Source organism: Xiphias gladius, chromosome 14 (genome assembly GCF_016859285.1).
Source record: "Xiphias gladius isolate SHS-SW01 ecotype Sanya breed wild chromosome 14, ASM1685928v1, whole genome shotgun sequence".
NCBI classification, from domain to species: domain Eukaryota; kingdom Metazoa; phylum Chordata; class Actinopteri; order Istiophoriformes; family Xiphiidae; genus Xiphias; species Xiphias gladius.
The window spans coordinates 7,467,907-7,480,875 of NC_053413.1; the positions used below are offsets into that span (position 1 = coordinate 7,467,907).

General features: G+C 40.7%; 2 protein-coding genes across 2 annotated transcripts; one reads left to right on the top strand and one right to left on the bottom strand.

The window, feature by feature from the left end:
* Positions 1–1,203: 1,203 nt before the first annotated feature.
* On the bottom strand, positions 1,204–2,184 carry si:ch211-132e22.4 (lysophosphatidic acid receptor 6). Its single transcript, XM_040143722.1, has one exon. The coding sequence runs from the start codon at positions 2,182–2,184 to the stop codon at positions 1,204–1,206; it is 981 nt and encodes a 326-aa protein (XP_039999656.1).
* Positions 2,185–7,345: 5,161 nt separating this feature from the next.
* Positions 7,346–12,047, top strand: trim110 (tripartite motif containing 110). Its single transcript, XM_040144099.1, has 7 exons — positions 7,346–7,834; positions 7,925–8,020; positions 8,256–8,489; positions 9,776–9,798; positions 10,055–10,200; positions 11,112–11,383; positions 11,778–12,047. Exons 1-7 carry the CDS (start codon positions 7,346–7,348, stop codon positions 12,045–12,047), a joined length of 1,530 nt encoding a protein of 509 aa, XP_040000033.1.
* The last annotated feature ends 922 nt before the right edge of the window (positions 12,048–12,969 follow it).

Below are 12,969 nucleotides of genomic sequence, written 5' to 3' on the forward strand. Positions count from 1 at the left end.
ATAGAATCAAATTATTACTGTAGAAACCCCCCCCCCAAAGACCCTTCAAGCTACAGTAGTGATAGACAGGCTTCTAACTGTGAAGCCACTTTAATGTCTACCGAAGACAGTGTGTAACCACGATAATTCAACCCCCCCTTCCTCTGCAATACTGCCGAGCTGTGTAGGGGGCTGCTAAAACGCCATATGTGTCTGTTGCAGAGTGTTACAGAATTTTGTGCAGGGTAGAAGGTCAGGAGCAGCTTACAGCATAACAGGAGCCGCACACCACTTCATTTCTGTCGGCTGGTGATGGTGCTGTGGCAGGTCAAACAGTGGTTGGGGAACATGCTGTTGCTCTGCCAATTTTCCAACTCGGCTCTACACTTTTTTTATCCTCGTGATCTTGATCGGATGTTGTCTCCTGGCACACTGTGGCTGACAGATGCTGGGGTTTATGTCTTACATCAGGAAAACCACCAGGTGTCTCTTAGAGACAAGAATTAGAGGCATGTTAGATGAGTTTGAGTGCCTTGTATTTAAATGTTGGTATGTTCTACAGTGCCTGATCATTTTTAATAATAACAATAACCACATAAATAGATAACGCAAACATTTTTAAAACAGTCAAATTATAGCAGAAAATACAGAAAAAAACAGGAAATGAAAACAGGTTATAAGCAAAGACGTTTATATTATAATTAGCAGATAAAGTCCCTCTATAAAGAAAGTTTCCTTCGTACTTTAACATAACTTTACTTTACTCGGTTTCACCTGCGCATCATAGTCCTTATTATTCTATGCACTTATTTGCTCCCGTACAGTGGGGTAGATGCTGAAGGGTTTGGTGCCCCGAACAAACTTAAACAGTATTCCTCTTACACTTGGAAAACCACTGTTTAATGTTTGGTCTTGACTCGAGCTGCTCCGGTCTTTAGACCCTGACATGCTGGACTTGGACCTTTCTGAGTTAGATGGATAACAGTACTGATTAAAACAGCTGTTTGAACTTGAAAACCCGTTCCTGATTGGAGGTGTGGTCTCCTTTTTCCACAGGGCATTCTCCACTTATCTAAGAACTTACACCTCTGGTTTGTGAAGTAATTCAAAAACTCAAGGGAGTCAGGCATATAATATGAGAAACGTATCATTCAGTCTCAGCCATAATGCAAGGTCGTGTGATGAAAAGCTCTTTTTGATGCACCTCCCTTTTTAAACTACTTATTAACTTAGCTCTAAGGCCGTTGTTGTCTGGGATTTGGCTGTTAGACTGTCCCGCCACTTGTTAAGCTTCATCAGAGGTCTTTTGCAGCAGGGAAATGCTTCCACTGTGTCCCTTATGTCTCTCCTAATAAAAACATAGATTAAAGAGTCTATGAGAGGGCTAAGGTAGACCAGAGCGCTGGTTACAACCTCGGACAAATCCCTCACCGAGTCCTCTGTGTCAGCAGCATTGTCACCTTTCAGAGAATAGTATATGTTCCTGAAACTGAAGGGGACAAACAAAACTATGTACGTCCCCAACACCAGACCCAGAATTCCCAAAACTTTGCTCTTGTTCTTCGTTTCATGTCTCATGGCCGTACTCTTATTGAGGGATTTCCATGTGGCTGTGAAGAAAAGCACAACAAATAGGGCAGGAAGGAGGCAGATGATGGAGAACAGCAACACGGAGAATGTGGTGTGGACAAGGAAGACGTAATCTAGAATGCAGTAGGCCAGTGAAAGCGTCCACATGCAAAGTGAGATGAGAAAGGCAAACTTTGAAGTGTTATTTGTGCGGTACCAGAATGGACAGGCCACCATTAAATACCTCTCTGCAGAAATCAGCAGCATGAAACCCAAACTGGAGGTCAGGCCCAAGCGGACAAACATTCGTGCGATGCAGCGGGCTCTGACGAAGGGCTGAAAGGTGCCATCGAAAAACCTGCTTATGATAAAGATAATTGTGATCCCAATCTGGATGAGGTCTGACAGGAGCAGGTTTAAGGCGAAGATCGGAGCTGCTTTGTCCTTTTTGAGTATATGCAGGAGAGCGTAGCAGGCCAGGCAGACCTCAGGTAGTCCTACAAGGAATATCACCCAGTCTACCACAATACCTATGGTATTTGTGTAGTAGGCATTGTCTTTAGCACAGCTAAATGAAGCATTTTCATGTACCCCAGTCATCTGGCTGCTGTTGGACACCTGCAGTGTATCGGCCATGATTCTTTCAGTTCTGCAGTTCTTCACAGTGAAGGTGTATTTTTCTGGCGTTTCCGATGAATCAATGTCCACTCAGGATGAGAAAGCATGACTAACTTCTGCAAAGAGCCTGATCAAGTTCCGCTCATGAAATTGTATACTGTGTGTCACTTCCGGCAAACATTCTGATGTGAAAAGAGACACATAAACTAATGACCTGTAGAGTCAAAATCCATATGACGTGTACACGAAAGCTGGAAGCACTAAGAACAGGAAGCACTAAGAACCTTTTTATAGATGTTATATACATAAAATATGTTTCCAAGTTAAATATCAGTATGTTTTATCTTTACGTGGTATTAGCTATACACTGATATTACAAAGTTAGACATTATCAATACAATGTATCAGAAGAGGTTGACTTTCTTTAACTGAATTACTCACCTTTACATCTTAGTTTGATGGCATTATTCCCAACTCTGTTTCCAGCAGTGCAGTTATTTGCTGTCATTCAGCTGAGCAGTCAGAGGTTTTTTGAAACTGCTGATCCACCCGTTTCATGGGAGAGGAATTATGCAAACCAGCATATGACCATATATGAAAAGCCAAGACTCTATTTGGTAGTGTGTTAAACAAGCAATGGAGATAAGGTACCCCACTGAGATAATATACAAAATTAGGCCAAACAGGTGAGCAGGTGATGCAGAAGCCAGAGCAGAAATATGAATACTAACTTCATGTATACACATGACCAATAAAAGTTACCACGTACATGGTTCCACACACAAATACATTAAAGTCAGACTTTGCAAATTTTGTTTAACACCAGCCACTTTGGTCACAAGTCATGGTAATCAAAATGTAGCTTTAGAGTGGAAGTCGAGAAGAGTTAGTAAAGAGCTCTGTAACTCATTATTGTGAATTTCAAGATTACTAACTAACTAATTAGCCACCATAGGCTACTGGTCCTACCAGACCAAGTAAGACTGTAGCAGCAAATCAAAGTGTATTGAACTGAGCCACTGTGCGTTCTGTTGCTAATGAATTAAACTTTTCATTCAATGTTACTCAATCTTGCTTTAAAACATGCATAACGTGGTACATTATAACATAGTGCTGTCATAATACTGTACAGTGTAATGCAATTCAACTTCACCCTTTAATAATCTCAAATAACAGTCAACTAGATAATATGATATTGTTGTTCTCCCTTAAAAGGGTGGCCAGGTCTTTTCTAGGTGCTCTTGAAATGCCAATCAGATCATGCCTTAACATGTTTCTTGGTTAGATTAGTTAAAAAAGTTTTTTACCAAATGTGCCGCATTGTACCATTTTATTAGTCCATTTTTTTCCATTCCCCTGAATTTACAGGAGATGGTTAGCTTAGCTTAGCATAAAGACTGGAAGCAGGGGGAAACAGCTAACAGCTAGCCTGGTTCTGTTCAAATGTAACAAAATACTTCCTACCAGCACTAATTAACACATTATTAACACATTATTTCTTGTTTTTTTCATCTGTGCAAACTGTAAAAATTACAGATGGGCTCTGTGCTCGACTCCTTCTTTGCCAGGTGAATTTCTTTTCCCTTTCGGATAGAGCCAGGCTAGCTGTTCCCTCCTGCTTCCAGTCTTTATGCTAATTTAAGATAAATGGTTGGTAGCTGTAGCATCATATGTAATGGATAGACATAAATGTTGTATTAATCCCCTCATCATGCTATCAGCAAGATAGCATTCCTAAAATGTCAAACTAGTCCTTTAAACTGATGAGGATCAGTGGTCTTCCTTAGTTACCCTTTTTTGTTGGAAGACAATTTCATCCTTTGAAGATGCACAAATTCAAATGCAATAAAACTTGCCATACTTTCATTAAAAAAAAGACAAATTACACATTTTACAGTTTATGTACAATATGAGATAGATTAAGACTTAAAGTAATACAGAATAATACACCCAGTTGCTCAGTCTTCAGCTCGTTTCTTGGCATTGGAGAAACCACTGTGGAGCAGTTCATAGAGTGTGAAGGCATCAACCTCCAGTTGCTGCTGAGGAAATTTAACAGCAGGTACCACAGCTTCAAGTTCGAGGCTGATGATCCAGCTCAAGTCAAACGACTTCTGGCAAAGATTGAGTGGATGGTGGTGGAGGACATGCAATTGGCACGGACAAGTCGCAGGAAGGGGAAACTGTGACAAAGCCCATGTCACCACCAGGGGAGTCTCTTGTTGAGATTTCTGAGGAGTTTTCCAAGGGGAGAGAGGAGGACCTTGTGATGCGCATTAAGAAGATACTAATAGGGTAAGAGAAGGCCAGCAACCTATCTCAACCCCCATATAGTAAGTATTTTATTTCATATGTTTTTATTAAAGTCGTAAGTTTCTAAAAATTAATATTCTTCTGAAGTTACGGTATATTTGTCTTCTTTGATTTAAAACTGGGACGGCACGGTGGTGCAGTCGTTAGCCCTGTCGCCTAACAGAAAGAAGGTTCTGCGGTCCAATCGGGGCCTTTCTGTGTTGAGTTCGGATCTACGGATGTTTGGAATTTCTGTGTGGGTTTCCTCCAAGTACTCTGGCTTCCTCCCACAGTAGAAGACATGCAGGTTAGGCACTCTAAATTGCCCGTAGGTGTGAATGCGAGCATGACTTGTTGTTTGTCTCTATCTGCCAGCATGTTTGTCTCTGTGATAGACTTACTATGGCCACCTGTCCAGGGTGTATCCTGGAACAGACCCAATGTCAGCTGGGATTGGCTCCAGCGCCCCCATGACCCTCGGAGGATAAGTGGTATAGCTAATGGACGGATGGATTTAAAACAACTCAACAACCTTTAAATACTAAAGGGACTCATTTGCTTTTGATTTCTGTGCTGTTTTTAAGATCCACCATGTCCTTGAATTTTAGAGCCTTTAATTTCATAAGCAGTGGGTCTTAAATGTTCATGCTAAGTTGTATTGTTTACAACTCTTAGGACTATCTTTTGAAGTATGTACATCAAATTTATATCCGTTTTGTATGTATTTCCTTATACATCCATACAGTAAGTAATAAACATTTTTGCTTCGATTTAATCGTCTGGTTTCCATGTGATTTCTTTAACCACAACGCTCACAAATCACAGATTTATCAAAGATTAATAATTATGTGATTTCCACAAACCTTAAACTGAACAGGCTAAGCTACATTCTAAACTGTAGCGATAACCATTACCACTGATGTATCCAGTTGTCAGTTTATTAATTACACCTAGATATAACTAAGGCAGTCTGATACAACAGTTCTGCAATAAATCCTACCCTCCTAACCCTAATGTGTAGTGTTTGCTGAAGCTTTTTGCAGTTAAGTTGAACTCACTACTTTCTTCTTAAGTACTCTCACTTTTGATTTCTGTTGGGGGCTGCCCAGAAACAACAGCAGAAATGTTACCTTGATGAAACTTTGAAGGTGTGAACATGCTTGCTTAAAATCACCCGTTTCCACTTTGGCGGTCTGACCCCTTATACTGAAGATTGAGCTTATGAACCTAACCTAACCCTATGAAACTGTACACCTGTGTGTAAGACCAAATAATACATTTACTCTGTACTCCAGGAAACAAAAAAATCTTCTTCCATCTCAATGTGAATATCCTTAGCTTTCTCATTTACAACATACCTTGTTGTTTTCTACACCTACTTCCACCTTTAGCTTTCAATTATTTATGTTGACAGAATCAGCCCGAGGTTAAATGTGTGGCTACTTTTAAGTGCTATGGAAAAATACTGTCTTCCCAGGTATATGAAGCGCACCTATTTCTGAACTTGATAAATTCAATTTCTTAGGCATTTACAATCAGTTCAATCCGCAGCTAAGTGAAAGTAGACCAGTGCTCATATATGCAACAGCAGCTATACGTGAACATCCCGAAAAACAAGTTAGGAAAGCATGTGACCTGCAGCAGACAGGGAAAAGGTATTATTCCAACCCATTCTGTACATACATCTCAATGCCATATAATGTGTATATATCTTATGTCAGAGTGGATTAAATGGTGTACAAATAGTATTCACTAGAAACAAATAAAACAAGCTTTCTGAGAAACAAATCCTAATTTTCGGTCTGTGACTTTAGTTACCTAATACTTTTCCCCGCACTCCCCTCCCAACTCACTGTCACATGACCTCTTTGAGTCCAGCTCCATGGCTGGAGCAAACGAGGGGGGGGGGCACGGAATCTTCGGATTAGCCTGCACAGTCAACATACTGACAATACAAACTCACCGATGGCCACAGTCTGCAAAGACCAGGGCACCAACAGGTAAGAGATCCAACTTTTGTTTTACAGATTTATTTAAAATAACCATAAAATTCAGTTGGGATGAATATGTATGAGGTGGTGTTAAACATGTAAAAGCAGAGCACATGCAGATTAAATTAGGCCAAGAAACTGTCAGGGATGATCTCCTGATCCCTATACCACAACAGCTTGGGTCTGAGTCAAATTAACACTCACTTAGGGTCAGTGTTACAACCCCTTTACACTTACTGTGATAGCCAATAGTTTTCTTTACTTAATAATCATATACTGTATATCATTGTTTGCTCAGTGAATTATATGGTTATTTTTATTATTTTTAATCAAAGTATCTCCCTAAACCCTGGTTTAATTGAGTTTATGTGTTAAATAGGTCCTGATTTAACATTATGGCATTTGTAGACTTCAGTTTGTAATGTTGATGTATTGCCTTACGTTAAAACATAAGGTGTTATTTTTGTCCACCTTCTGTACATTTTTAAGTGGTTACATTGTTAAGTACTCTATTCATAGAGCACAGTAGGCAAAGGATTATTGGTCTGAGTGCAAATTTGGAAACAAGGACTTCCCACTTGCCACCAGCTCAACACTAGCTGTGTCTTATACCCTGTCTGGGAATCAGTGCTTCTTACATGGAACAGCAGCAAATAGTAGCTTTCATTTGGTGCTGCACAGACCCACAACATGATGATTGGTGACATTTTCCAAGAATGTACAAACACTGACTGCTATCCAGATCATCTGTGAGTTTTGTTACGAGATTTTGTAAATTGAAGGATATCTAATCAGTGTATTTTTGATTTTTCTCCTCTGTATAAATCCACTGTTTAGTAAGTAGCTTTGTGTGACACAGACACAAACACACATCAGGGCACTTTCTTCCACTTACTATGGCATCCCTGGAGGAAGAGCTGACCTGCTCCGTGTGCCGAGATATATTCAGCAAAGCCCACCCCCTGCCCTGCGGTCACAGCTTCTGCCCCGCCTGCATCCGCGAGGCCTGGAGCGGCCAGGGTGAAGAGAAAGCTCGCTTTACCTGTCCCCAGTGCCAAGAGGAGCATGGTGAAGTATTATGTGACTGCTGCCCCCCTGAGGCAGAGGAAGGGAAGCTACCATTGGCTGTCAAGACCTGTCTGAGGTGTGAGGTGTCCTTGTGTGCCGAGCACCTCCGACCCCATCTGGAAAGACCAGCATTTAGCACCCATTTGTTGGTGGATCCACTTGGGGACCTCTCCCAGCGAAGGTGCCCAACACACACAGAGATATTCCGCTACTATTGTGCCGATGAGAGGGTGTACGTGTGCGGTGACTGTCTGCTGGAGGGAAGCCATGTTCAGCATAAAGTGAAAGCGCTTAGACAAGTGGAGGACGATCTGAAGGTGAGCTGGAAGAGTATAAATGTGCATTTTTATATGTTTGTTTATGCACCAGTGTGTGGTTGCTCAAATACTGAAGGTGAGATTTCACAGGTCATTCTCCAGACGCTGCTCAGAAGAGCAGAGGAAAAGTTGAAAGATGGACATCGCATCCTCAAAGAGCATGAGAATGTTGATTCCGCTATGGCTGTGAGTAAAAATATTATAAATAATAGACAAAGAAAATGTAACATAATGACTCTCTCAGGAGAAGATGTTCTGTACATCCTGTACTGCCCAAGTTGTGATCCACAAAAGAGCCCAACTTTAAATCCTTTCCATGTATAACCCCCAGACTGGCCTCGCTCTATTGATGATATTTTTCAAATGGATCTATCAATTACTTATCTGGCACCAACCACCAATCCCTCATTGCTGGTTGCAGGACTCTCTAAAAAAGGACGACACCCAGGTGGAGCGGCTGGGCTCAGATCTATTGGTTCAGGTGAAGAAGCTGGTGATGGCCCTGAGAGAGATCACCAAGAGAGAGAGAAAGCAGGTCATTGAGCGTGTGCATGAGGACTGCTCGAAGGTGAGGGAGGACATGAGCCAGACGCTAAGCATCCAGCATTACCTGGCCTCGCTGCTGGCAGAGACGGACCCCTTTCTGCTCATCTGGGTAAGACATGTTGCTGGACAGACACTCTGCTATACATTCCCAGTGTATTATAGTATTTGGAGGGTAGTCAGATTGAATTATGATGATACAATGTTCTGAATGTCAAAATTAACTGTTGATACAGTTTAGCTTAAGTTTTCCTTAGACATATCTCAACATCTGCTACATGGATTGGTGCAAAAATTTGGTACAGACATTCATGGTTTGCAGAGGATTATCCTAATTTGGTTGTCTACTGACTTCTCTTCTATTTCCACCATGAGGCTGACTTTTGTGGTTTTTAGACAAATGTCACAACAAATATTACATGAATTACCATAAAATTTGGTAGAGAAATTCATGGTACCCTCAAGATAAAATATAATCACTTTGGTGATCCCTTAACTTTTCATCTAGCACCATCATCTGGTCAAAACTGAAATAAACCAAGTTTTAATCCAGCCGGGGAGCTTTGTTGCAGCTCTCTGGTCCCTTGTATAAAAAGCCCCCCCCCCCAAAAAAAGTGTTTATTTATCCAGTAATTTGGTTTATGAACAAGTACCTGCAAAACTAATGACATTCCCATCAGCCTCAGTTGTACTTTGGCTTTAGTGCTACTTAGCAAACGTTGGCATCCTAAACTAAGATAATGAACATAATACAGTGCCTGCTAAACTTGAGCATGTTAGCACACCTTCATCAGCATGTAGCTCAAAGCACCAATTTGCCTAAGCGCAGAGTTACAGAGCTGCTAGAAGGGCTGTAGACTTGTTTGATTAAGTTTGGTTTTATATCCATGTTTTCATAAATACTAAACAAACAAAACTGGTACCAAACTGTTGTGAAGGTGTGTAATAGATATTCTGACAAATCACTGTATTATACTTCTATTAATACACTGTTCACTTTGGTACACAAAGCCTATATAGTATTTTCTGGTTTTTGTTTTAAGCAGGTGAAAATTGCATCAGTGCTTGCAATTTGAACCCACAGAGGATGCTGCCATCAGACAGTTTATGCTTGTTAATGCTTTAAAAGAGTCCAAGTAGCTACAGTGTGCAGCAGAGCCATGAGGATGTTTACCACAAGTATTATTATACATGATGTCAAAGCTAATGTATCATGGAGAAAAGATGGCCCGCACCTACCCAATAAACTGTACAGAGCCACAGATGGGATGAGTTGTATATCTGAGTGATGGTTTAACCTTGTGCTGGGCTTATTCACAGGATTTGTAATTCTTTTTGTAAAAATGAACCGTTTGATGTCATATCTTTCTCAGCTGTCTTTGACTCTTCTTTCCTCAGGCCTTTCAATCAGATGATACAAAGTAGGTCCACAACAAATGAGTGATCTTACATCCTTAGATGTCCTTATTTGTGTTGATGTGTGTATGTAGATACTTTATGCATCTTAGGAAATGTTTGCATGTGGGAGGTAGAAAGACAGCAAGACATGAGGAGGGAAAAAAAGAAGGAACAAATGCAGTTATTTAATTACATCAGCCCTAAATCTATATGTGCTGATTCCTTAAAATGACATAGTTTTCCTACTGTATATGTACGTGTTGTGCTCTCGTATTCTAGGTTACTAGCTGACCTGAACAGCCCACTTTTCATCCCTGATGCCGTCAGTCTGGACAGGAAGCATATCCTGGAGGATGTCGAGAGCAAGTATCGAGAGTTCATCACCGCCACCCTCCGCTGCCTCAGTGAACTCAAGAGGGAGCTCTGTGAGTAGCAGTTGGGTGACACATGCCTACCCCTTTTATTCTAATTTATTAAAGGAACAGTTGGATGTTTTGGGGAAACATGCTTATTTACTTTCTTGTAGAGAGTTAAATGAGAGGATTGATGCCAGCTTCATATCTATCCGTTAAATATGAAGCTACAGCCAGCAGTCGCTTAGTTTAGCTTAGTCTAAAGACTGGAAATAGAGGGAAACAAAGCAGCCCTGGCTCTATTCAAAGGTAACAAAAATCCACCCACCCGCCCCTCTAAAACTCACTAATTAACACATTATATCTCGTTTGTGTAGTCTTGCTCATAACACTCGTAAATCCAACACTTGTCATTTTTACACTTCGGTTTTTGTACGAATTAAACAAACAAGATACAATTCAACAAGAACTGTTGGTAGGTGGATTTTTGTCTTACCTCTGGACAGAGCCAGGCTAGCCGTTTTCACCTGTTTCCAGTTTTTGTGCCAAGCTAATCTAACTGTCTCCTGGTTCATATTCAAGAGACAGACATGAGAATGACATCGATCTTCACATCTAACCCTTGGCATGAAGCAAATTTGCATCTTTCAAATTTTGATTTGGTTTTCACATAATCTAAGACTTATTTTTAATGGCATCTTCTGATTTCATATAAAAAAGTACTACAAGTGGTCTTCAATGTGTGGTAACCAAGACTGTGTACAAGGATGGTTACATTTCAACAATAGGTGGGCGTCAACTGGAAATATTACTCAGTTTCTAAATAGCAAAAAAACCTTTTTTGTCATTTTTCCAAGAGTGGAGACATACTGTGGATTCTAATTTGCCCACAAAAGTCAGAGTTTACCAGCAAAAATTACCACAAATAATGTAATTCAAGCAACTAAACATAGAAAATATGATTTTATTTCCCTCTCCTACAGTAACCAGTCTTTTGACTCTGGACACAAACACTGCCCATCCTCTCTTGAGCATTGCTGATGACCTTCGCTCAGTGATGCGAGTTAAAAGTCGTCTACCCTGTGCTGCTCACCCTGAACGTTTCGACCACTGGCCGCAGGTTCTCACCGTCCAGACCTTCTCCTCTGGGACTCACTACTGGGAGCTGGAGGCTGAGGGATTCTGGGATATTGGCATCTGCTACAGAAGTATTGGACGGAAGGGGAAAGATGGCAACGCCTTTGGGAACAACAAGGTATAGGCGCCACCTAGTTGGGTTAGTTGAAAGCACTTAAACATTTAAAGATGCTATATGTCACATTTTTTTAGCATTAATTTAATTAATGTTGCTTTTTTAAACAAATGAAATCAGTAGGAGCCTCAAACAGTAACCCAGTGATATTTGTAGTACTACCACACAGAACCCTCTCTCTGTGTTGTGCTGTAAAACAATATTCCTTCTGTGCTCTAAAGCAACACAATATTTTCCCATCAAAAATACATCTGTATGCGCTGTCAAACCTGATGTTGAAATGCTACATGTAGCACCTTTAAATATGATCAAAGTACACATATTACCTATTTTCATATGCCATTTTAGATTTTAACCCAAAGGTTCCTTGATTAAAATGCCTCAGTTAAATCCCCAGGTATCATGGAGCTTGACACAGCAGCATGACAGGAAGCTTGCTGCCTGGCACAACAGCAAAAAGACCCGCCTATCATACCGAATGACTAGCAATCGAGTTGCTATAGCCGTGGACTATGGTGCAGGCACCATCACCTTCTCTGAGGTGGGACTGTCCAACAGTCTGACCCACCTCCACACTTTCTCCACCACCTTCACTCAGCCGGTGTGCTTGGGCTTCGGACTCTACAAAGCTGAGCTCAACAGCCACATCTCTATTGTCAAAATCTGAGGTGAAGGAAAGGGAAAGGAGGCCAGAGAGAATAACTCTGCTGGTTTGACTCAGATAAAGCCACTCCAAGACAAGTGTTGATTAATATCCAACGAACCACACAACCCTGTGCTGGAACCTTTGCCAACTGGAACGTTTTAGCTGAGTTTGTCTTCCATAAGCATATCACTCAAAAACTATGATCAGGTGATACTGACATGTAAATTATTTTCAACACAGACCAGTGAGTGTGGAGCATTGATGCATGAATATGAGTCAATTTGACGGAAAGCAAACAAAGACTCATTTGAAAAGGACAGAAATAGGTTTTCATATCAAGATTGCAAGATTATTATGTGCTTTTCATGTTACAGTGATTCAAACATGCAAGTGGCTGACTACAAAAATACACTACACCTAGCTAAAGCTGATGGAGCCTAATACAGCAGCCCTTAAATATATCATACATTCATGAAGGATCGGTTTCTGTTTTAGAGAGGCTTTGATTCAACTTCATGACCATTTTGGAGGCTCAAATTTATGGTGCTGTTGAATTATATTGCATCAGGAGGTGTTTCTAATATTTAGCCCCCCCTTGGAGGTTTTTGGAGCGTTGAAAAGGCCTACCTCTGTTTGGCTGAAAGTTAAATTCTGTTTATTCTGTTTATTTGTTTCATTTTTTTGTTTAATTTATGTCTAGCTGTGCCTATACATTCTTCATCAGGCTGGTGAAGAATGTATAATCCAGTCTTATATCTGCTATATTGTCTTCTAAACGTAGTCACACTTCCACAGAGCCCGGGAGCTGTGAATGATTTCATTCACATGAAGGTGCACAAGCAACCTTGATCCTTTTTAACTCAACTTGAAGACGCATAAGAAAGAAACTCTGAGTTGAAAAAAGGGAAAACAACTGCCGCTCACTCACTAACTGTACTCTTTG

Coding starts and splice junctions, on each gene's coding strand:
- si:ch211-132e22.4 (XM_040143722.1), bottom strand. CDS start 2,184: ATGGCCGATACACTGCAGGTGTCCAACAGCAGCCAGATGACTGGGGTA.
- trim110 (XM_040144099.1), top strand. CDS start 7,346: ATGGCATCCCTGGAGGAAGAGCTGACCTGCTCCGTGTGCCGAGATATA. Junction 9,799..10,054: donor TTTCAATCAGATGATACAAA/GTAGGTCCACAA, acceptor CTCGTATTCTAG/GTTACTAGCTGACCTGAACA. Junction 11,384..11,777: donor ACGCCTTTGGGAACAACAAG/GTATAGGCGCCA, acceptor TTAAATCCCCAG/GTATCATGGAGCTTGACACA.